General features: G+C 43.4%; 1 protein-coding gene across 1 annotated transcript in view; it reads left to right on the top strand.

The window, feature by feature from the left end:
* Positions 1–327: 327 nt before the first annotated feature.
* obscna (obscurin, cytoskeletal calmodulin and titin-interacting RhoGEF a) overlaps positions 328–22352 on the top strand; it is a gene marked incomplete at its 5' end in the record, with an annotated part of 36999 nt that continues 14974 nt past the window's right edge. The window contains 44 exons of the mRNA XM_083970116.1: positions 328–367; positions 467–733; positions 1564–1725; positions 1935–2039; positions 2131–2397; positions 2560–2829; positions 3389–3655; positions 3788–4051; positions 4145–4411; positions 4510–4779; positions 4868–5134; positions 5304–5570; positions 5807–6079; positions 6165–6428; positions 6545–6811; positions 7094–7360; positions 7467–7736; positions 7891–8157; positions 8273–8548; positions 9004–9270; positions 10085–10351; positions 10524–10790; positions 10877–11143; positions 11276–11542; positions 11630–11896; positions 12055–12321; positions 12586–12855; positions 13037–13315; positions 13506–13763; positions 14515–14781; positions 15034–15300; positions 15510–15776; positions 16004–16270; positions 16441–16707; positions 16888–17154; positions 17307–17573; positions 17783–18049; positions 18303–18569; positions 18780–19046; positions 19163–21334; positions 21432–21504; positions 21615–21700; positions 21802–21914; positions 22106–22306. Coding sequence (XP_083826242.1) covers positions 328–367; positions 467–733; positions 1564–1725; positions 1935–2039; positions 2131–2397; positions 2560–2829; positions 3389–3655; positions 3788–4051; positions 4145–4411; positions 4510–4779; positions 4868–5134; positions 5304–5570; positions 5807–6079; positions 6165–6428; positions 6545–6811; positions 7094–7360; positions 7467–7736; positions 7891–8157; positions 8273–8548; positions 9004–9270; positions 10085–10351; positions 10524–10790; positions 10877–11143; positions 11276–11542; positions 11630–11896; positions 12055–12321; positions 12586–12855; positions 13037–13315; positions 13506–13763; positions 14515–14781; positions 15034–15300; positions 15510–15776; positions 16004–16270; positions 16441–16707; positions 16888–17154; positions 17307–17573; positions 17783–18049; positions 18303–18569; positions 18780–19046; positions 19163–21334; positions 21432–21504; positions 21615–21700; positions 21802–21914; positions 22106–22306 — 12588 coding nt within the window. The remainder of the gene's footprint in view (positions 368–466; positions 734–1563; positions 1726–1934; positions 2040–2130; positions 2398–2559; positions 2830–3388; positions 3656–3787; positions 4052–4144; positions 4412–4509; positions 4780–4867; positions 5135–5303; positions 5571–5806; positions 6080–6164; positions 6429–6544; positions 6812–7093; positions 7361–7466; positions 7737–7890; positions 8158–8272; positions 8549–9003; positions 9271–10084; positions 10352–10523; positions 10791–10876; positions 11144–11275; positions 11543–11629; positions 11897–12054; positions 12322–12585; positions 12856–13036; positions 13316–13505; positions 13764–14514; positions 14782–15033; positions 15301–15509; positions 15777–16003; positions 16271–16440; positions 16708–16887; positions 17155–17306; positions 17574–17782; positions 18050–18302; positions 18570–18779; positions 19047–19162; positions 21335–21431; positions 21505–21614; positions 21701–21801; positions 21915–22105; positions 22307–22352) is intronic.

The raw sequence follows: 22352 nt of genomic DNA, 5'->3' as shown, positions 1-22352 counted from the left end.
TAGGGAGAGAGGAATTTCTTTGTCATTTGCAACATTTGGTTATAGAAAGTGCAGGGTATACACTGCAACAAGTCATTTACTAGATTCTGTCTGCAGTTTACCTAAAAAAAACCCCAAAAATACTGAATGCCAGTGTCAATGTGAATGAGTTGGCGGAAGCTTCATGGCAGGGCAAAATATTCATAAGAGGATTAGAAGTTATCTTCTTAGCTAGAGACATTACCTGATATGTATTTTTTCAAATTTTATTATAGTTTTAGCCCTTCTGTGATTTGTGTGGTAAAAAGCAAAGATTTCCAATTCACACTCGAGAGGAGAACAGCAGACATGGGGGACAACAAACCTGGAGGAATAATAGCTGCTGCAAGTAAGTGTTCTTCTTATTCACACCTGTACTTTTCAGCATTGTTCTATCAGTCTGAATGAGAACGAGATCTGAATGTGCATGTGTGTGTTTGTTTTCCAGAGAACCGGCTGCAGGTAGTGAAGGGTTTGGAGGATGTGGAGGTGTCTGAGTGCGAGAGCTGCACCTTTGAGGTGATACTCAACCTGGCCTACATCGAGGGTGCGTGGACTAGGAATGGGATGCAACTCAAGTCAAAGCCCAAGTGTCTTATCAGCATGAATGGGAAGAAACACTCCCTGACACTGAACAGGGTGGCTCTAGGAGATGCTGGCCTGTTCTGTTTTCAGGCTAATGGCATTCAGACCTCAGGCCAACTCAGTGTTAAAGGTAAGATAACCAGACAGAAGAAATTACTTCCATAGTCACGACACTCGATTTGTGTCCACATGTGTAAGACCATACCTACCTATGTCAAGATCTGACAAAGGCCGAAATTTTCATGGGCTAGGATAACCTTAACTAATCTTAAATCTAATCTTACCAACTCAAGTAACAGCGCAAGACATCTATAATACATCTATAATACATATTTACTATTCCAAAAAGACTGATTAATGTATACAATTATAAACGAACACATAAACAAGGCTGTTATTGTATGTGTTATTGTGTGTGTAAACTGTGCTGGTGGCAGGGCTCTTGACTGTGTCATTGTATTGGTTGCCCTCCTTATCTCCACAACTGGTGGATTAATTGTCACAAATGTTTGCACAGACATCCATGGTTACCAAACAATGTATTCAAATGAATTATAATAGCTTTGATCCATCTGTCTTGTCAGCTGACATCACCATCAGATCGATATTTCAATTTGTCCAATACTTTAGTCTATGGACCTGCATAATTAATGACACAACAGCTATACTTTGAGCCAAGGGCTAATTGAGAAAGGTTACCATGCTAATATATAAAACTATGATGATGAACATGTAAGACATCTCTGATAAACATTGATTACTGTTACTGTGATAATATTTGTGTGATGATATACACATTTACCTCAAAACACTGCTGCTCCTGAAAACTTTCATATCAACCAGTGCTGCTGTAGACCTGACTCTCAATACTTAAACCATTTTTTCCCCAGCATTATTAGAGTAAATAAACAAAAAACGTGATTATATCAAAGTTAAGAGCATCTTAATATCTTCTGCCAGCTAGGGACATCCACATAGTGAAGGAGCTAGAGGATGTAGACACAATGGAGCGGCAATCTGTGAACTTCCTGTGTGAGGTCAACCAGGTGGATGTGGAGGGTCGGTGGTACAGAGACGACTGCAGGATCCGACCTGGGGAGAACATCAAGATCAGACAGCAGGGCAAGTGACAAACCACATGAGCTTTGCAGAAACTACTGTAATGCCTAATTGATATAAATCCTCCACAATGCTTGCTTTATACTCTGGTCAACTTGCTGTGTATTTGAGTGATACAGTGGTTGTAAAAGAGGGTTCCTGGGAAGAAAAAAAAACATGGGTAAACACAACCTAAAAAGATAATAAAACATTTCACTTTGCTCTGATTACAGGTCAAACTCACATCTTGCTCTTCAGGTCAGTCAGGCCAGAGCATACTGGAGAAATCAGATTCACCGCAGAGCGTGTCTCATCCTATGCAACTCTCAGAGTACAAGGTGAACCACCTGATATCACAATATCAATATCACAATAAATCAAGAATTTATGGAGAAAATAATGCTTGTCGTTACCTCTTCCCTCCTTCAGAGCTCCCTGTCCAAATAGTGCGTCCTCTGAGGGTCAAGATAGCCATGTATCGCCACCGAGGTCTACTGGAGTGCCAGGTGTCACGACCTAATGCTCAAGTCACATGGTACAAGAACAGGCAGGAGATCCTGCCCAGTACGAAGTACCAACTAATCAGCCAAGACATCTACAGGCAGCTGACCATCGATAACGTCTGCTCCTCAGATGAAGATACTTACACCTGTGACGCAGGAGATGATGAAACTTCATGTCAGCTTTTGGTAGAAGGTGAGATACAGTAATCATAGTACTCACAAATTTTATAGCATTCATGAAGCTACACTTTTACAATACTTTACCATGCAAAATGGTTTATGCGCTGTGTTGATTAATGCTAAAATTCTGGAGATGCGTCAGTAGTGGTAATGTGCGCTGTGGCTGAACATGCAGAGCAGGCTATCAGCATAGTGCGGGGGATGAGCTCAGTGGAGGTGATGGAGCCAGAGCCAGCGCTGTTCCAGGTGGAGACCAGCCTAAAATCAGGGAGGCCTCCAAAGTGGACCCTGAACGGTGACGTGCTGGAGCCATGTGCAGCGGTGAACATCGACAGGGAGGGGACCCTCCACAGTCTCTGTCTCACCTCCACAGAAAGCTCTATGTCTGGCCCCGTCCTCTTTGTGGCTGGAAAGAGTCGCTCCACTGCTCAACTTACTGTGAAAGGTGAGTGTCATACTGCTTTTACTCTTTCCCTGAAAAAAAAAGATTGTTTAAATGAAAGGAAATACATGTAGAGTATTATTTGTCTAGCCTACCAAAACCACACCCATCACATATCTTTGCAGTGGTTTAGCAATTATCTGTAAAAAAAATATGAATATATATGCATGTTTTTATTTATTATGAGCTAGGAATTACTAGCTCTGCCACAGGAGAGATCACCCTGGAAACTGGAGAGAAAAATTAAATTGCATTAAGTAGCCTGGACAGAACTGAAGAAATAGATCAGTAAAATATCATGTTTGAACACACAAAAATAAGTCATTTTGTAGTCAGACTGAATAGTCATCTGAAAATAGCATCTCTGAAAACACATTCTGCACTGTAAGTACCTGTGTTTGACCTAAAAGGGACTGGAAACCTTTTTCCTGCTTAATGTCAAATGATTGCTAAGATGTTCTGCATCCTCTGTGTAATCCTGAACAGGATGAAGTAAATGAATGTGGACATTTTTGGGAATGTCTCTTTAAGCACTCTCCACATTTTTTTTTCTCCCCTGTAGAGCGACCTCTTCAGGTTGTTCGCCACATGGATGATGTGGAGACGAAGGAGAGCAGCTCGGTGACTCTGAGCTGTCAGTTTGCCCCTTCTCCCAGGCTGGTGCGGTGGTTTAAAGGTCGGACCGCTCTGAAGACTTCAAACAAGTATAGCATGAAGAGAGAGGGGAACCGAGCAGAGCTGACCATCCATGGTTTGACAGGGATAGATTCAGGGCAGTACCGCTGCATGGCTGGAGGTTCACAGAGCACAGCACATGTGCAAGTAGAAGGTAGGTTACGGTTTGGGGAAACTGGGTTATAAAGTACAATATGGTCCTGTTCAGTGTTCTCAGATTTTTATCACACTGCTTTTATATGTTAGCTCAATGAATTTCTCTATATAATAACTTTTGTCTTTGTAGCACGAACACTTAAGTTGGTCAAACACCTTGAGCCAGTGGAAATCGAGGAGGATGGCGTCGCCACTTTCTCATGTGAGCTCAACTATGTGGTCGCCAACGTGGAGTGGCTTTTCAACAACGTTCGCCTCTATTCCAATGCCATCAACAGGATCCAGCACATGGGTACAATGCACAGCCTCACAATCAAGAAGCTGCGGCCACAGGAGAGCAGGGTTACATTTAAAGCAGGCCTTCTCTCTGAGACCACAACCTTAAAGGTCAAAGGTCAGAAATATTTAAAGGGAATGATTTTTGTCTTTATTTCTGAGAAACATCTGAACACAATTGTCATGAATTATGCTGCTCTTTGTATTTCAGAGCGTCCAGCAGTATTTCTGAGGTCTCTGGAGGATGCTGTGGGCGAAGAGCAAGGGGAGGTCTGCCTGCAGTGTGAAATTTCCAAAGAGATGGTGACCCCTGTTTGGAGAAAGGACGGTTCAGTCCTGACAGCTGATGATAAACATGAAATACTACAGTTTGGGAAGTCCATGGCGCTGATTGTCCATTCACTTAGTAAGGATGATGCTGGACAATACACCTGTGACCTGGGTACCAGCCAGACCAAGGCTAAAGTTACTGTACATGGTAAGTAAGAGGAAAAATGCTGTAAGTCATTTGGGAAGAGCTATACGCAATACAAATGTCACTGCTAAGATATCCTTTTTTGTAATATCTTTCTACAGATTTACACATTACGATTCTTCAGCGTATAAAAACAACCTCTGTCCTGGAGGGTGAAAGCTGCACTTTTGAGTGTCTCCTCTCCCACGATCTTGATGGTGAACCCGCCTGGACAATCAATGGCCAGGTTGTGGTCACTAACAGCCGGATGCAGTTGATCACCAATGGCCGCAAGTACAAAATGACTATCAAAGATGCCGTACTAACCGACGCTGGAGATGTGGTCTTCACCATTAAGGACCTCAGCTGTACGACCATACTTTTCGTTCAAGGTAAAAATGATCAGCAGTTGTACGTGTTTGAGATGTATTCATACAAAACAACGCCTGATTGTGTGCGACTGCATTTCCCCTCCTTTAGAAAAACCAGTTCACATCTTTAGGGACCTGCTGAATGTCAAGGCGGTGCCAGGTGAAGACGCTGAGCTGAGCTGTGAAATCACCAAACCAGACGTCACCATCCGTTGGCTGAAGAATGGCCGTGTAATCAGACCAGGCCCTAGGTATGAGATGAGTGTGGAGAAGAACTTAGCACGGCTGGTGATCAAGAACACCACCATCAAAGACTCTGGGGAGTACAGTTGTGAGGCTGAAGGAGTTGCCTCACGTGCCAAGTTGGAGATCAGAGGTAGGTGAGAATACTCAAAATACCTGCTATCCGTTAACAATGCAACATAATGGTCCTTACCGCACTGTTGTGTAAACCAGTGCTGCTCTCCAGTGTCCCATTTTGCAATGTAGGTCGTTGACTACTGCACTAACTGTGAAGGTTGACTCAATTTTCTCAACTTCACCAGAACTCCAGCACACATTTGCAAGGGAGCTGAGGGACACGCGAGCAGAGGAAAAGGGTAAAGTGACCCTGGAGTGTGAAACCAGGCGGCCAGCCAAACGTGTGAAATGGTTGAGGGGAATGATGGAGCTGAGGTCTGGGAGGAAGTACGTCATCAGGCAGAAGGGCGTGGTGCTGTCCCTCACCATCACCTGTCTGGAGAAGTCAGACACAGATAGTTACACGTGTGATGTCGGTACCATGCAGAGCCGAGCACAGCTGACTGTGCAGGGTGAGACCGCACTGGACACTGCATCACTGTGGATAAGATGTGTTTATGTAATGTCAGCTGGGGCCAAGTGATGGATGATATGAGACAGATCTTTATATCAATTGCCAGTTCAGTGGTAGAAATCTTGGCATACTGCATAAAGTACTATCCCTTTACTCAGCTTTAATTGAGTCTTCAAGTGCCTGATCAGTGTGAAGTGTTTTTCGACTTTTCCGTTTCTTCCATGTTTCATGTAGGCCAGAAGGTGTTGATCCTGGATGAGCTAGAGGATGTTGAGTGTCTCGAGGGCGACACGGTAACATTCAGATGTCGAATCTGTCCCAGTGACTACATCGGGGTGAGGTGGTACCTGGATGAGACTCTGCTGTACACTAATGAGCTCAATGAGATCCAGATGATTCATGGAGGCTACCACACCCTCACGTTTAAGCAGCTTGCCCGCAAAGACACCGGCACTATTTCATTTTCTGCAGGGGACAAAAGATCATATGCCTCACTGCTGGTTAGAGGTGAGTCTTTGATCACAGGTTTAGTGTAAGTTTTCTGTCATGTTTTATTTTGCTTTGATTTGGTTTCATCTCTTTGCGTTTGCAGAAAGGCGCCCTACCATCATTAAAGCACTGGAGGACTGTGAGGCTATTGAAGGAGGTGGTTTGGTTTTGTCCTGTGTGACCTCGAAGCCATGTCACATCCTCTGGTACAAAGATGGCTGCCTGATGTGGAACTCATCCAGATATTTTGCGAGTCGCTCTGGCTGCGAGGCTCGAATGACAATCCGAGAGGTCTGCAACGGTGATGCTGGGGTGTACGAGTGCAGCGCTGGATCTGTTACAACTAGAGCGGTTGTAACTGTCAAAGGTTTGAATTAAAAATGTAAAAGTGTATTGTTATAAGACTACAATGGCTGTGAATGACAAAAGTATCTGAAAAACTCAAGAGAAATGGTGTCCTCTTTTTTTTTTTTTTTTTTTTAGCCATACCAGCGGAGTTCACTCAGCCTCTGAAAACTATGGAGGCCAAAGAGGGAGAGACTGTGACTCTGACCTGTGAATACTCTTTGCCGGGGGTCCAGTACCACTGGAGGAAAGGTTTCGAGAGCATCAGAGCAGGAGACAAGTACGTGATGAAGCAGAGGAAGACAATCAATTCTCTGACCATCAAAGGCGTGAAGCCAGAGGACTCAGGAGAATACACCTGTCAGTGCCGAGATCACCGCACAACAGCAACTATCAAAGTACAAGGTAAGACCATTATGATTCATCTGTCATCACATTTAATTAATCCTACTAAAAATGTTGGTTGACAATTATTTGAAAATCAATTTCATGTTAATTTTAATAAAATAATATATTTAAATGGCTGATTCCAGTCATGAAGCATGCAGTATCACTACAGAGGAGCTAGACTTACCTCTTACTGTATGTCAGTATCTTAACGTTCTGCTTTCACAGCTTGGTACCCAGAAGTGCTAAAATAGCTCCCAGATATAATATTTAATATGTGTCACCTCTTCCTTTTTCCAGCTATTCCTATTTCCTTTGTACAACAACTGAAGAACATGCAAGCAGAGGAGGGCAACAATGTCATATTGCGCTGTGAGCTGTCCAAACCTGGAATACCAGTGGAGTGGAGGAAAGATGATGAGCTGCTGAAGAATGGGGTCAAGTATCAGATAAGGAAATGGGAAACCACATTAGAGCTCATGATATGGAAGCCTGTGCCTCAGGATAGTGGAGTCTACAGCTGTGTGTGCGCTGATCAGATGACATCTGCCACTGTCAAAATCACTGGTAGGATGTGATTTTTCAAAAAACTGACAAGTTAATAAGTTTTAAGTCAATTTTAACCTTAACAAATACATTTTATAATTCTGCCTTGCCATCTATGGCTTCCCAGCTCTCCCAGTCACCTTCAAGCAGAAGCTGAGGAACGTGCAGATTGAGGAAGGCAACACGGCGACTTTACGCTGTGAGCTGTCTAAATCTGGTCACACTGTGGAGTGGAGGAAGAGGGGCAATGAACTCATCAGGAATGGAGAGAAATATCATATGCGGCAGAGAGTCATGCTGATTGAATTGAGGATCTCCAATGTGACACCTGAGGACAGCAATATCTACACATGTATCTGTGGAAACATAGAGACCACTGCAACCCTGACTGTAAATGGTAAGTCTATTATTGACAATGTTTTATCATGGTCTACTACTCTACTTAAGGTCTGTTTTGAAAGACCACTCAAAGCAGAATAGCATAGTTACCTGATTTCGAGGGCTGAGATGATTCTGTTCTTTTCCTTCATTATTCTAATGTCGGCTTTTAGCTCTTCCCATCACCTTCAAGCAAAAGTTGAAGAACCTCCAAGTCGAGGAAGGAAATAATGTCACTTTGTGTTGTGAGCTCTCAAAACCTGGAGTCCCTGTGGAGTGGAGGCTCGCCGGAGATCTGCTGGAGGATGGAGACAAGTACCAGATTAAGCAGAGGGACTTTGCTCTGGAGTTGACCATCAGAGATGCTCTGCCAGAAGACAGTGGTGTATACACCTGTGTGTGCAGAGAACAGAAGACAAAAGCCACTGTTAAAGTTATTGGTAAGTGTGTGGTAATGGTAATACTGTATATATAACTGTTTACTTGTGCTTCATCAGTATTATTGCTGGTGTTCTGCTTCCCATGTATAAACAGCATCTGTATTTCATTGAACAGCGGTTCCTGCCACATTTAAAGTGAGCCTGAAGAGCCAGGAGGCCGAAGAGGGGAAGAGTGTGACGTTACGCTGTGAGTTGTCAAAGAAAGGGGTCCCATTGCAGTGGCAGAGAGAAGGCCAGGAGCTCTCTGAGGAGCTATCTCAAGGGAAGTATCAGATGAAAGTAGAAGGAAAGACGGCTATGTTGACCATCCTCAGTGTCCAACCAGATGATGCAGGAAAGTACAGCTGCATCACAGGAGATGAGAAAACCACAGCTGAAATCAAAGTGAAACGTAAGTTTACAGCATGAAACACGAGGGAAAACAAACACACATTAGTTATTGCCACAAAAGGGAATTTTCTTCCCAAAAATGTATATTAGATAGTAACAGTATAAAATAAACTATGTAATTACAGAATAGCTTTTTAATTGTCATTTTTAAATAGTGTTCCAAATTTTTTGTTCAAATTTTTGGGTATTTCTTAATTACTTTATATCACAAATATACATAAACCTGCTTTAATGTAAAGTCAAAAATCACAATTGCTTATTTTTACCACAAGGAGCAGCTGAATGAGTATGAGTATCTGCTTTTCATATTGCTAAAACAAAATCCAAGGAGTCAGAAGGAAAGCCCAAAGACTCTTGAAGAGGACCCATCATTTGAGTTACAGTATATGGACATCATTCTTGGAGTTAGCAGAGACAGCAAGGTGAATAAATGAATTTCTCTTGTGCCTGCAACAGCGCTCCCTGTGACATTCAAACGAGAGATCCAGCACCTGGTGGTGATGGAAGGGGAGAGTGGAGTTTTCAGCTGTGAGCTCTCCAAACCTGGAGCTCCGGTGGAGTGGAGGAAAGGCAGAGCCATCCTGAAACCTGGAGAGAAATATGAGATGAAGCAGGAGGGACGTCTCACTAAACTGGTCATAAACAACATAGAGGAGAGCGATGCTGGAAAATACACCTGCAAGACCAAAGACAGCCAATCATCTGCCGAGCTCACCGTCCAAGGTGAGACAAGTTTCTATTTAGAAATTCTCCCTCAGAGTTTTGATTGCTGTTGATTTTGAAAAGCATTTATTTTTCCTTTTGTACATTTTCCCAATGTATTCAACAGAATCACCTGCGCGCAGACGTCAAAGAGGTCAGCTTCGATATAGTACAACAAAAACAAAATAGACCCAAGGGGTAGTAGCGTTGTGTGACCTCCATTAAACCTCAATGGAGAGTCTATTTTTGCTCATCTAGTCATCCAGCCTGACTATGGCTAAGCAGTACTCTGTCATATCACATGGGATGTTTGTCATTTGATCCATCCAAGTAGATCTGTAACTAAACTCTTACATGTAGCATTAGTTTTTCCATATAAAGAATAATAACTAATCGCTGATCATTGATTATGATTTAGTCCATTATTATAAAAATGATAATAGTCTATAATGGATTATGTTATAATCTGTTATCAGTGTCCACTGTTCAACCTTAAAGTAATAGATTGACTTTAGCATGACTTGACCTGCCATGTTGCTTACATCACTGCTGCAACATGTCACCGAAATATTGATTCTGTCCATTGTTATGTTTACTGTTGTTCACATGTTTTCCCTAAAAGCAGAATATTTTTTTTGTATTTGGTGTCTGTCCATTCCTATTATTCTCGAAATGGTATTGAATGAGCTGTAACATGTAAAAAACAACAACTCTTATTTGTGTAGTTCATAGGTTAATCATTAAGTATCCACTGATCTGAATCCTATTGTGTTAATCCTTTCAAGAGATTTTCACCTGTGTGCTTAAACATCTTCTCATTCTCGGTTGTTGACAGCTTTACCCCCAAGTTTCAAGCTGCCACTAGTTAACCAGGAGGTGACGGAGGGTAACAGTGTAGTTCTGCGGTGTGAGCTCACCAAACCTGCCCCTGCGGTGGAGTGGAGGCGAAGAGGTGAGCTGCTGAGGCCCGGAGACAAGTATCAGATGAGGAAGAAGGAGCTCCAAGTGGAGATGAAGGTTGCAGACCTCGGTCTGGACGACACTGGAGATTATACCTGTATATGTGGAGAAGAGAGGACGACCGCCAGGATCATGGTGAACGGTGAGCACTACATCAAACACAGCAGGGTGCACGTCATTGCTTTTATGGTTTTTACAAATACTCAAGGGGTTCATAGCCTCACAGTCTATCGAAAAAAGTTAAACGTTAAAGCTAAAGTTTAATTTTACATGGTAGATCTAATTTTTTATTTTTGTCTGACTGTCTTCTCCAGAACGGCCCATCAAATTCCTTCAAGAACTGAAAAATATTCAAGTCCAGGAGGGCAATGGGGTGACCCTCACCTGTGAGCTCTCCAAACCTGACACTGCAGTGCAGTGGAAGAAAGGAGACAATGTGCTGACCAGCAGAGAGAAATACCAGATGAAGCAGAGCGGCTGCACACAGGAGCTCCTCATCAGGAAAAGCCAGCCTGAGGACAGTGGCACATACAGCTGTGTGTGTGAAGACATACAGACTACTGCCACCATCATCATCACTGGTTAGAGACGTTGTGCAGTATCATTATGTAACAAAAAAAGGTTTTGTACTGCACTTTAAATATCTGTCTGATTTATCTCTCCTCAGCGATCCCAGTGACTTTCAAGCAGAAACTTAAGAACCAGGAGGCGGCGGAGGAGGGCTGTGTGACGCTGCGCTGTGAGCTCTCTAAGCCAGGAGTCCCAGTGGAGTGGAGGAGAGATGCTCAACTTCTGAAGGAGGGAGAAAAATATCAGATGAAGCAAGAGGGAAGGGCAGCTGAGATGCTGATTAGAGGCCTTATTCTCACAGATGCTGGGGAGTACTGTTGTTTTGCTGGTGCTGCTGTGACTTCAGCGGACATCAAAGTAAGAGGTATGCTTCACCACACTTGACACAAATGAAAGGTAACAGGGAAAGACACAGTTCATCTGGTGTCTTATACAACCACACAAGATATGCTTGGTATTTCTGCTTAGTGTTGCTGTGCTTATTGTTTCGTCTCAGCGCTCCCTGTAACATTTAAGCAAGAGGTTGAGAATTTGGAAGTAAAAGAAGGTGATAGTGGAGTTTTCTGCTGTGAGATCTCTAAACCCGGAGCTCCAGTGGACTGGAGGAGAGGCAGAGTCATCCTAAAACCTGGATACAAATATGAGATGAAACAGGAGGGATGTCTCACAAAACTCATCGTCAACAATGTGGAGGAAGGTGACGCTGGGAAATACACCTGTAAGACCAAAGACTGCCAGTCAACTGCAGAGCTCACCGTCAAGGGTAATATATGGTTGAAACCTGATAAATAAATAATTGATTATAATTGAACTGCTGTAACTTAACTGATAATGCCCTGTCCCCATGCAGCTCCTCCGATCACATTCAAGACAAAGTTAAGGAACCTGCAGGTGGAGGAGGAGAACAGTGTGACATTGAGCTGTGAGTTATCTAAGCCTGGCCTTGCTGTGGAGTGGAGGAAAGGAGAAGAGCTCCTGAAGAATAATTTCAAGTATCAGATTAAAAACAGAAACAGCGTCATGGAGCTGACCATCAAAAACACACAGCTGGAGGACAGTGGAGTCTACAGCTGTGTCTATGGTGATGCCAAGACCACAGCTAATGTCACCATTACAGGTAAGAAGAGATTAGACTGTAAGTACATGTTTGCAACAGCAACATTAGCTATTATTATTAACTGGCTGTTTTGACTGTGGAAAATGTACCTTTTAAAAAAAAAAAATCTGCTCTCAAAACACAACATGAACTTTGTTTTTTCATTCCAAAACCCACAGCTATTCCCCTCACCTTTAAAATGGGTCTGAAGAACCAGGAGGCCCGAGAAGGAGGTGTTGTAATCCTTCGCTGTGAACTGTCCAGAGCCGGGGTGCCTGTGCAGTGGTGGAAGTCGGACGACCAGATCTATCATGGAGGGAGGTATCAGATGATGCTGCGTGGGAACGTAGCAGAGATGCACATCAAAAACATCCAGCCAGAGGATGTTGGAGAGTACAGCTGTGTCTTCGGAGAGCAGAGGACAACAGCTGAAGTGAACGTGAGAGGTATTTGACATGCTCCAATTTTATGATCGCTCAAACCAAACCAAACCAATGTCAGCACCTGTTTTATTACTGCGAGTTTCTTCATGGGAATCTGTTTATTTCCTGTGTATATCTGTGTTCATCAGTAACGTTCATATTTTACCCCTGATCAAGTCCACTGATTAGTTAGATCACACCTTGTTTCCTTTACAAGCAGATTATTTCTGTACTGTAGGTAAAATTCCACTTTTTGTAACATGACATCTCCTGTCTGTTGTTTCTCAGCGGCAGCGTCGGTGTTCTTTGAGAAGGAATTGGAGAACCAAGCTGTAATGGAGGGGAAATCTGTGCTGCTGTCTTGTGAAGTTTCCAGCGCTAATGTCCCTGTCACTTGGAAGAAGGACAACGATGTGATAGAGGAGGGAGGACGGTACATTTTAAAGAAGACAGGCCCCATTCATTCTCTGGAGATCAAGAAGTTGCTTCTTGAGGATGCTGGAGAGTACAACTGCATCACCAGAGGCAAGAAGACCACTGCCAAGCTGACTGTAAGGGGTACGTGGAAACTGCAGTGGAATTCCATCCCTCATTCATTGATAGATGTGGATAATTCATTTACTTTAAGAGAAATGTGGCATGAAAATAACCGACAGGCCATTCTCAGCTAGGTTCATGTAAATATATCATATTCCATCTCTAAAAAACGAGCTGTATCTAGCTCTTTCCTCTTCCACAGAGCGCGTGCGGATTGTTAAAGAACTGCAAGAGATAACGGTGACAGCAGGAGAGGATGCAGAGTTTGTGTGTGAGCTGAGCCACTCGGACGTGAGTGAAGGTGTCTGGTGGCTCGGTTCCAGCCCTCTCCAAAGGAACGAGATGAACCAGATGACATGCCGTGGTCGCCAGCACCGACTGGTCCTCACCATGACAACACCTGACGAGACAGGGATCGTGGCATTTGTGATTGGGGATGAGAGGACCTCTGCATCTCTGTTAGTGGTCCCAAAGCCCAAAGGTGAGCAAAAACAGAAGGGTAGAAATATATAACAGTTTCCACCATGTTGTCTCAGTTGTCACATAATGAATGAAGAAACCCAACTCTTCTCAAGTACAACCTTGATGCTCTATTTATTACAAACACAGTATATCTCCTATCATTTTTATATTATTGTCATCATAAAGTGGCATGTGACTTCAAATTCCAGTTTTATTTGAGGAGAAGCCTAAAGACGTTGTGATCTTGGAGGGAGAAACAGCCACTTTGTCCTGCACAATCTCCGACTTTACCTCATCGGTTACCTGGAGACGCAACCATATTCCTCTGTGCAATGGTGATAAATATGAGTTGCGTAAGGAAGGGAAAGTCAACCTACTGCTCATCTATGACGTGGAGCCCCTGGATACTGGCACATACTGCTGTGATACAGGAGATCTCCAAAGCAGTGCCAAACTTACCGTAACAGGTAAAAATTTATTGTTGCTCTTTGGAGGTTGATTGATGTTAAAGCAGCAGTAAGCGATCCGGTCGTTTTGGCTAATGCTGTGTTCCAGGCAGGCTTTTGAAACCGTAAATTACAGCTTCAAGTCACGACTTACGACTTTGTAGCGTTCCAGGCAACCCACTCGTGTTTTCCGACCTGTTTTACCTGTGAAAGTGCACTATAACGGCCACTCTTAACTTCCGACCTGTGAACTCGCACCAGATCAAACTGGTACGACTTCACAGGTCGGAAAAACACGAGTTACGAGTTGCCTTGAACGCACCATAACGTCTTGTCAGCCGATGGAGTTAGCAGCCCCCGCCCTCGTCATGGATCTATTGGTCCTCGTCCCTACGTCACCACATTCAGGCGCATCCCTTGGCTGCACACACAGCCCTTCATGCCGTTCTCTCTCCTCATTGGATAAAACTTGTAGGATACGAGAAAAGTTTTCTCCTCGGCTCAGAGCAGAGCAGAGTGACTGAGAGACCCGTGTTTCGGTCCAAACACTCTATGTAAGTGATTGCTGTCGGAAGATATAACTATTTAAGACTTATATTAACACAAAAAATATCGCTTACTTCTGCTTTAAATTTAACTTGCTAGCTATGTCCCTTGGTACTGTATGCTTATTGCTGTGCCTACTTTCTTTGAATTTGTCAAATCATATTCCGAAATATTCATAATAACACCAAATGTCTCCAACTTTGCTCTTTTTCTCCTATTTTTCCAGAGCTCCCTCCATTCTTCCAGGAAGACTTGCAGAGTGTGGAAGTGGAGGAGGGAGGTTCGGTCTCTCTCTACTGTGAGCTGTCTAAACTGGGAGTACCGATTCAATGGAAGAAGAACAGACTGCCGCTAAGAGCCAGCAGGAAGTATGAGATGAAGCAGGATGGCTGCTTCCTCCAGCTTCGCATCAAAGAGCTTGAACTTGAGGACAGTGGCAGCTACATGTGTCAAGCAGGAAGTGCAGAGACCACTTCAACTGTGACAGTGAAAGGTGCGTGAAGTTGGACATGTGCATAGCAGTGTATGGACTTTCTGTACTCTTCCAAATGTATAAATGCAATTTTAGTAGTACATTTTCTTGTCAAGTACGATAACTCTTTGTTGCTTCCCCATGATTGTTTTACTTGCCTGAAATACTGCACATACTGTTATACCTAAATAGAAAGTTAACAAGTTACTTTTTTTATGACAACTTAAATCCAAAAATGTATAATTTTTCTTCTGCCAAACGCTTTTTCCTCAGAGCTCCCTCCATTCTTCAAGAAAGAGTTAAGACGCATGGAGGCTGAGGAGGGAGGTGCACTCTCCCTGTCCTGTGAGCTGTCTAAACCTGGAGCGTCAGTGCAATGGAAGAGGAACAGAGTGCTACTGAGAGATAGCAGGAAGTATGAGATGAAGCAGGATGGCTGCATCCTCCAGCTCCACATCACAGAGCTACAACCTGAGGACAGTGGCCACTACACATGTCAGGCTGGAAGTGTAGAGACGACTGCAACTGTGACAGTGAAAGGTGAGAGAATTTGAAAATGGGATGGTGTCGGTAACATCTAGATCATTGAAAAGTTTCTTATTATAATCTAAACTTAATAAAGATAATTTGAATGTTTGATGTGTGAGTTGATATGGTACAAACAATAGTCATCTACCATATAAGCGGGTATTAAATACTAACATGCTCTCTACTACTTCTTTGCATCCGCAAACTCTTAACTTTCCCAGAGCTCCCACCATTTTTCAAAGAGGAACTGCAGAATGTAAAGGCAGAGGAGGGGGGTACAGTCTCCCTGTCCTGTGAAGTGTCCAAACCTGGGCTGTCAGTGCAATGGAAGAAGAACAAGCTGCCTTTGAGAGCCAGCAGCAAGTATGGGATGAAACAGGATGGCTGCCTTCTCCAGCTCCACATCAAGGAGCTCAAACCTGAGGACAGTGGCAGCTACACATGTCAAGCAGGAAGTGCGGAGACCACAGCAACTGTGGCTGTGAAAGGTGAGTGAATTTGGACATCTACATGGAAAATGAGATGGTGTCAATAACTTCTAGATCATAGAGAAGTTTCTTATTATAATCTAAACTTACTGAAGATAATTGTATGTTTGATGCATGAGTTGATATTAGATGGAGCAAACAGTAGCAATATATCATACAAGTGGGCTATTCAATACTAACATGATCCCTCCTTCTTCTTTGGCTCCTCAAACTCTTAACTTTCCCAGAACTTCCACCATTTTTCAAAGAGGAACTGCAGAATGTAAAGGCAGAGGAGGGGGGTGCCGTCTCCCTGTCCTGTGAACTGTCCAAACCTGGGCTGTCGGTGCAATGGAAGAAGAACAAGCTGCCTTTGAGAGCCAGCAGCAAGTATGGGATGGAACAGGATGGCTGCCTCGTCCATCTGCACATTAAGGAACTCAAACCTGAGGACAGTGGCAGCTACACATGTCAAGCAGGAAGTGCAGAGACCACTGCAACTGTGGCTGTGACAGGTTTGAATTTTGAAAAATTTTACAGTATCAGCAAACTGTAAATCATGGAATGTGTTTATCAGTAATATTTTCTGCACTTATTTATCCTGCACCTGGAATGTCTCAAATGTTGTTTCTGCTATGCTTAAACACCCAAGTAAGTTACTCCCTAAACACTTGATATTTCCCAGAGCTCCTGCCATTTTTCAAACAAGAATTGCACAATATGGAGGCTGAGGAAGGAGGTTCGGTCTCCCTGTCCTGTGAAGTGTCTAAACCTGGGCTGTCAGTGCAATGGAAGAAGAACAGGCTACAGCTGAGAGCCAGCAAGAAGTATGAGATGAGGCAGGACGGCTGCTTCCTCCAGCTCCACATCAAGGAGCTCAAACCTGAGGACAGTGGCAGCTACACATGTCAAGCAGGAAGTGCAGAGACCACTTCAAGTGTGAAAGTGAAAGGTGGGTGAATTTGGATTTGAATATTTTGTACCAGAACATTTTAGGGTAGCTACATATAATTTATTGCACAACATTTTCCCATTAATGTAGTCACAAATTATGTTCAGGTGAGGTTTCGAGCATTGTTCACTTTACATTATAGATATATTATAATGTTTTTTTCTTGGCTATTTTTCCCAGAGCTTGCTCCATTCTTTAAGAAAGAATTAACACGTGTGGAGGTTGAGGAGGGAGGTGCAGTCTCCTTGTCCTGTGAGCTGTCTAAACCTGGAGTGTCGATGCAATGGAAGAAGAACAGGCTGCCACTTAGAGCAAACAGGAAATGTGAGATGAAACAAGATGGCTGCGTCCTCCAGTTACACATCAAGGAGCTCAAACCTGAGGACAGCGGCAGCTACACATGTCAAGCAGGAAGTGCAGAGACGACTGCAGATGTCACAGTAAAAGGTAGGTGAATTGTAAACATGCATGCTTTTCACCCCCTAAGAAAACTGTGTGTTCATGTGTAAGTTAGTCATCTTTGGCTTTCTACTGTCCAATTCCACTTAATGTATATGATTAGATATTTTGCCTATTCCAATCCATACGTACTTTTGCAGAGCTCCCTCTATTGTTCAGCAAAGAATTACAAAGTGTAGAGGGTGAAGAAGGAGCTTCAGCCTCACTGTTCTGTGAAGTGTCTAAACCCGGGGTTCCAGTTCAGTGGATGAAGAACAGGTTGCCACTGAGAGCCAGCAAGAAGTATGAAATCAAGCAAGATGGCTGCCTCCTGCAACTCCACATTAAGGAGCTCACTTGTGAGGACAGTGGAAGCTACACATGTCGAACTGGAAGTGCAGAGACAACTGCAACTGTGACAGTGAAAGGTGTGAGCTTTGTTGGTGTTGTGGGGTATTCATTTCAAGTTTTTAATATCTTGTTTCTCAGTCTATTCATGGTAGGAGGCTATTGTTTTGCTGAGTTTCCAGCTACAGTAGTGTTACTGTGTGAACTCTCTAGAATGTTTTAAATAATGTTACAGTATGTAAATGTTATGTGAATAATATTTTTTATCTGCTCTCTACTACCTACCTAGAGTCTGCTCCGTTGTTCCATAAGAAATTGCAAAATGTTGAAGCTGAGGAGGGAGGCGCAGCCACCTTGACCTGTGAGCTGTCTAAGCCTGGAGTGTTGGTGCACTGGAGGAAGAACAAGCTGCTACTGAGAGCAAACAGGAAGTTTGAAATGAAACAAGATGGCTGCTTCCTCCAGCTCAACATCAAGGAGCTCAAACCTGAGGACAGTGGCAGTTACATATGTCAAGCAGGAAGTGCAGAGACCACGGCAACTGTTACAGTGAAAGGTGTGTCTGTGTGTGGGTGTTGTGGGTGTATATGTGGGGGAAACTCTAATAGTGAAGGGTGGATGAATGTGGCAATGGGCAAGGCAGTGTTTACTATATCAACACACACTCAGGGCACGGAAAAGTAATGTTATTGTCAGTTGAGCACTACAAAGCAATTCCTACACATCCACAATGAAAGGGCATGCAGGTGGACACGTCTGCTCATTCTTTTGGTAAAGACAGTTTCTCTCTTTATTACACTGTTTTACAGAACTCCCCCCATTCTTCAAGAAGGACCTACAAAATATCGAGACAAAGGAGGGAGGTTCAATCTCCCTGTCCTGTGAAGTTTCTAAACCTGGGCTGTCGGTGCAATGGAAGAAGAACAAGCTGCCTTTGAGAGCCAGCAGCAAGTATGGGATGAAACAGGATGGCTGCCTTCTCCAGCTCCACATTGAGGAGCTCAAACTTGAGGACAGTGGCAGCTACACATGTCAAGCAGGAAGTGCAGAGACCACTGCAACTGTAACCGTGAGAGGTGTGTGGGTGTTGTGGGTGTAAACATGAGGAAATGTATTGTATTATCTCTTAAATTCTAACTGATAGAGGGATATACTTTTTCAAATATTTGTATAATGGTTGTATCACTGTATTTTACACTTTGGCAAACAGTACCAATCAGACAAATACAGTATCTAAGCTAAATTAGTGTCTCAAATTATGTTTTGTTCTCTTTTCACCTACATAGAGCTCCCACCATTCTTTAAGAAAGAGCTACAAAATGTGGAGATTGAGGAGGGTGCTACAGCCTCCATCTCATGTGAGTTGTCTAAGCCTGGAGTGTCAGTGCAATGGAAGAAGAACAAGCTGCCATTGAGAGCAAACAAGAAGTATGAGATGAAACAAGATGCCTGCCTCCACCAGCTCCACATCAAGGAGCTAAGTTCTGAAGACAGTGGCAGCTACACATGCCAAGCAGGAAGTGCAGAGACCACGGCAACTGTGGCAGTGAAAGGTGGGATGATCTTGATACTGGACTTACAGGAACAGAATTAGTTTATTATTGTGTTTTTGTTTAACTTCCATCACACACAAATAAGTTGTCAACATTTTTTCTCATTCTCTTGCCAGCACTTCAACATGCTCTACCAAACACAGAGACTCCAACAATATCATCTCAGGTAAATGGCACTGTTTCCAAAACAACTCCTAGTCCAGAGAATGAGAAGCCCATCCTCCCAGAGGCCAAGCCGGTTCCTCCAGAGCCCAAAAAGAGGTTCCATAGAAAACCATCTATTACAAATTCAGAAAAAGATATGGAGCCACTGTTGCATCTGAAACACTCAATGCAGAAGGAGAATAAAGACGACCAAAAGGCAATCCAGTCTGTAAAGCCTATGGAGAAAGACTCTGATATCCTACAGAATATATCACAAGTGGAGAGGAATAAAGACAAAGACAGTGTGGGATACAAGACAGCTGATAGCTCAGTGAAATTACTGGAGGCAGATAACAGGACTGAGAGCACAGGCAAAGAGCCAGGTAGATCGTTGGAAACAGAAAGTGAAGTCTTCCTAGAGAAACGACAACCAGGAAGGAATTTGGAGGAATTTGTCAAAGCCGACCTTAAAGTTAGTCAGTCAGAGAGGATTCTGGGTGATTCTGTGGCAGAACAACGGAGTTTAAAACAGGAGGGAGAACCCGCAGAGAAAACAAGTGAAGTTGAGAAGAAGGTAAAACCTCCAGGGACACTTCTGCGGAAGAGCAGCAAGGATGAAAAATGGCCTGTTGAAGCACCAGAAAAGTCACATGGAAAAGAAAGAACGAAGGAGCATGTGAAGTCTACAGTAAAGGAAGGTGTAGTAGATGTGACAGAAGAAGAGCCTTTAAAACCCCCTGTTAGATCTAAAGGGAAGACAATGGAGGAAAAACAACCAATCAGTTATATTCTAAGACAAACTGAGGATGAAAGTCCCAAAGAATTAAATACAACAGTAAATGGCACAGAGGATGACCATAAACAGAGAGGCTATGTGAAACAAGTGTCCATAGAAACAGAGAAAGAGAAAAATTCATTGAAGCAAGTGCCATCAATAGAACAACCAGAGAAGCTTTCTGAAAAAGAGGTCGAATTTGTCCCTCCAAAACCACCTGCAAGGATGAAAGGCAAAGCGAGGGGGAGTTTGGAAAAGCAATTATCAAGGGACACAGAGACAGATCAAGAAGGACAAGAGTTTACAGGAGGTGTGGTGAAAACAATGGGTGATCAGCCAGCAAAACAGTCAATTGGGTCTTTTGAAAAAGAGAAAAAAGAGAAACCCGTATGCGAGAGGAAACAGTCACTAACAACAGACAGTGAGACAGCTGAGATAATAAGGAAGCCTGTGAAAGCCACAGAGAAAGATGCTAACACCAAACAGCCAATCAAACAACCAGTAAAACCCATGAGAAAAGAACCTGAAGTTGACCAAGTAATTCAATTGGCAGTCAAGCCAATGATAAGCAAGGAAGAAAACCAGACAACGAAGACAGCAGAGGATGTTCCTCTTCTCTATATTTCTGAAGATGAAACTTTCTCAGAGGCTTTGATGGAATTACCAGAGACGGTCCACCCCACTGGCCCTTCTCTGGAGGGGTCAGCTCAGCCCTCTGGTCCTACACCAGAGATTGACATCAACATTGAGGATGAACCACAAATGCAAGAGGCTGCAGTCAAGATCCAGGCTGCTTTTAAAGGCTACAAAACCCGCAGAGACATGCGACCTGTCTTCAAAGAGGTGTTCAAGAACCAGAGTGCAGATCTTCATGGTACGATCACTCTAGTGTGTGTTGTTGAAGGGAAACCCAGTACGGTGCGCTGGCTGAAAAACGGCCAACAAATCACTATTGATGAACGCTGCCGCATGAAGACTGCAGAGAATGGTGCGTGCACGCTGGTGATCAAAAACGTTACGGCCAATGATAGTGGAGTCTATACCTGTGAAGTGGTGAATAAGTTTGGTGTGACCTCCTACAATGGAAATGTAACAGTAGCTGCTCCGACTGCTCAGCGGCTTGTGCACCCACCGCTTGCGGCCATAACTCCTCTGCAGCTTGCCCCGGCAAGGCCTGAGGTCCAGGCTGAAACACAGACCCAGGATCTGCCTCAGACTCAAGCACAAATACCCACTTCGGCCACAGATGCTGCAAACTATGTGGAAAGCGTGAGCGTCTCTCTGTGGGACGCCTACAACCTGACAGAAGAGGCTACAGGTGTACAGTGTGTACAAGATAGAAGATCATCACTCATTGCTGCCAGCTCCAGTGAGTGACTCATATCCTCAGTTTAACTACAAAAAATATGTTTTTGTTAAGTTTTACTACACTACACTAGTTGATATGTTTTTTCTGCTTTCAACAGTGTCAAGTCCCTCTGATTATGACACAGCTCCCGATATAATAGAGTCTGTTGAAACTGTCCCTGCTGTTCCAAGGTCAGAAAAGATTTGCAATCTTCAATCAATTTCTGATCTGAAATTCAGTGTTCATTGTGTGTTTGGTACTCATAAAAAACAAACAAAAAAACATTTTTATTTTGTCACAGGGTAGTACCAAAGCCAGTAACTGTGAAGGACAATAAAGAAGAGACAGCTGCTCCACAACCTCCTAAGAAACTATTAAAGGTCAAAGGTAAGCATTGTTGATTTTATTCATTTTTGGTTTTCACCTTTCCATTACCATGTCTTCAGTTTGTCAGGTATACCAGTGCTGTCTTCCTCTATAATCTATAGGGGCTAATGAAGGCAGAATGAGGACACCATCTCCAAAGCACCATCGCGCCCACACACCCTTGACTAGCACGGTATCTGGATCAGAGTCAGAAGGGGAAGAAGACAGACGAGAGGTACAGCACTTTTTGTGTATTTTAATTTGTCATGGATGTGCACTCTGTATTTATGGACTTATTCTGTCTGCCCTATATCTATTAGTATAAGAATCGTAATTTCATTAAATCACAATCTGACTTGGTAATGTTTCACATTTAATTGCTTAAGCCATAAATGATGCGATACATTTGTTTTTTCTCCCCCTCAGACATTTGAAATGTATGTGGCTCGAGCTGACTGCAGTCCTAACAGTGGAAATAAGGAGAGTTTCATCCTAAAGGAAGGCCAGTTTGTAGAGGTCTTGGACTCTGTTCATCCTGACAAATGGCTGGTGCGGACCAAACCCACAAAAACCAACCCTGCTCGGCAGGGATGGGTGTGTCCAGCTTACTTGGAAAAGAAGAGAAAGGTAGGATGTGTAGATCTGGAAGTCAGCTCTAGTGCTGGGTAAACAT

The sequence above is a fragment of the Trachurus trachurus genome, assembly GCF_905171665.1.
Source record: "Trachurus trachurus genome assembly, chromosome: 4".
Taxonomy (NCBI): domain Eukaryota; kingdom Metazoa; phylum Chordata; class Actinopteri; order Carangiformes; family Carangidae; genus Trachurus; species Trachurus trachurus.
Note: the sequence above shows the minus strand (reverse complement) of the source record. Positions and strands in the feature narration are given on the sequence as shown.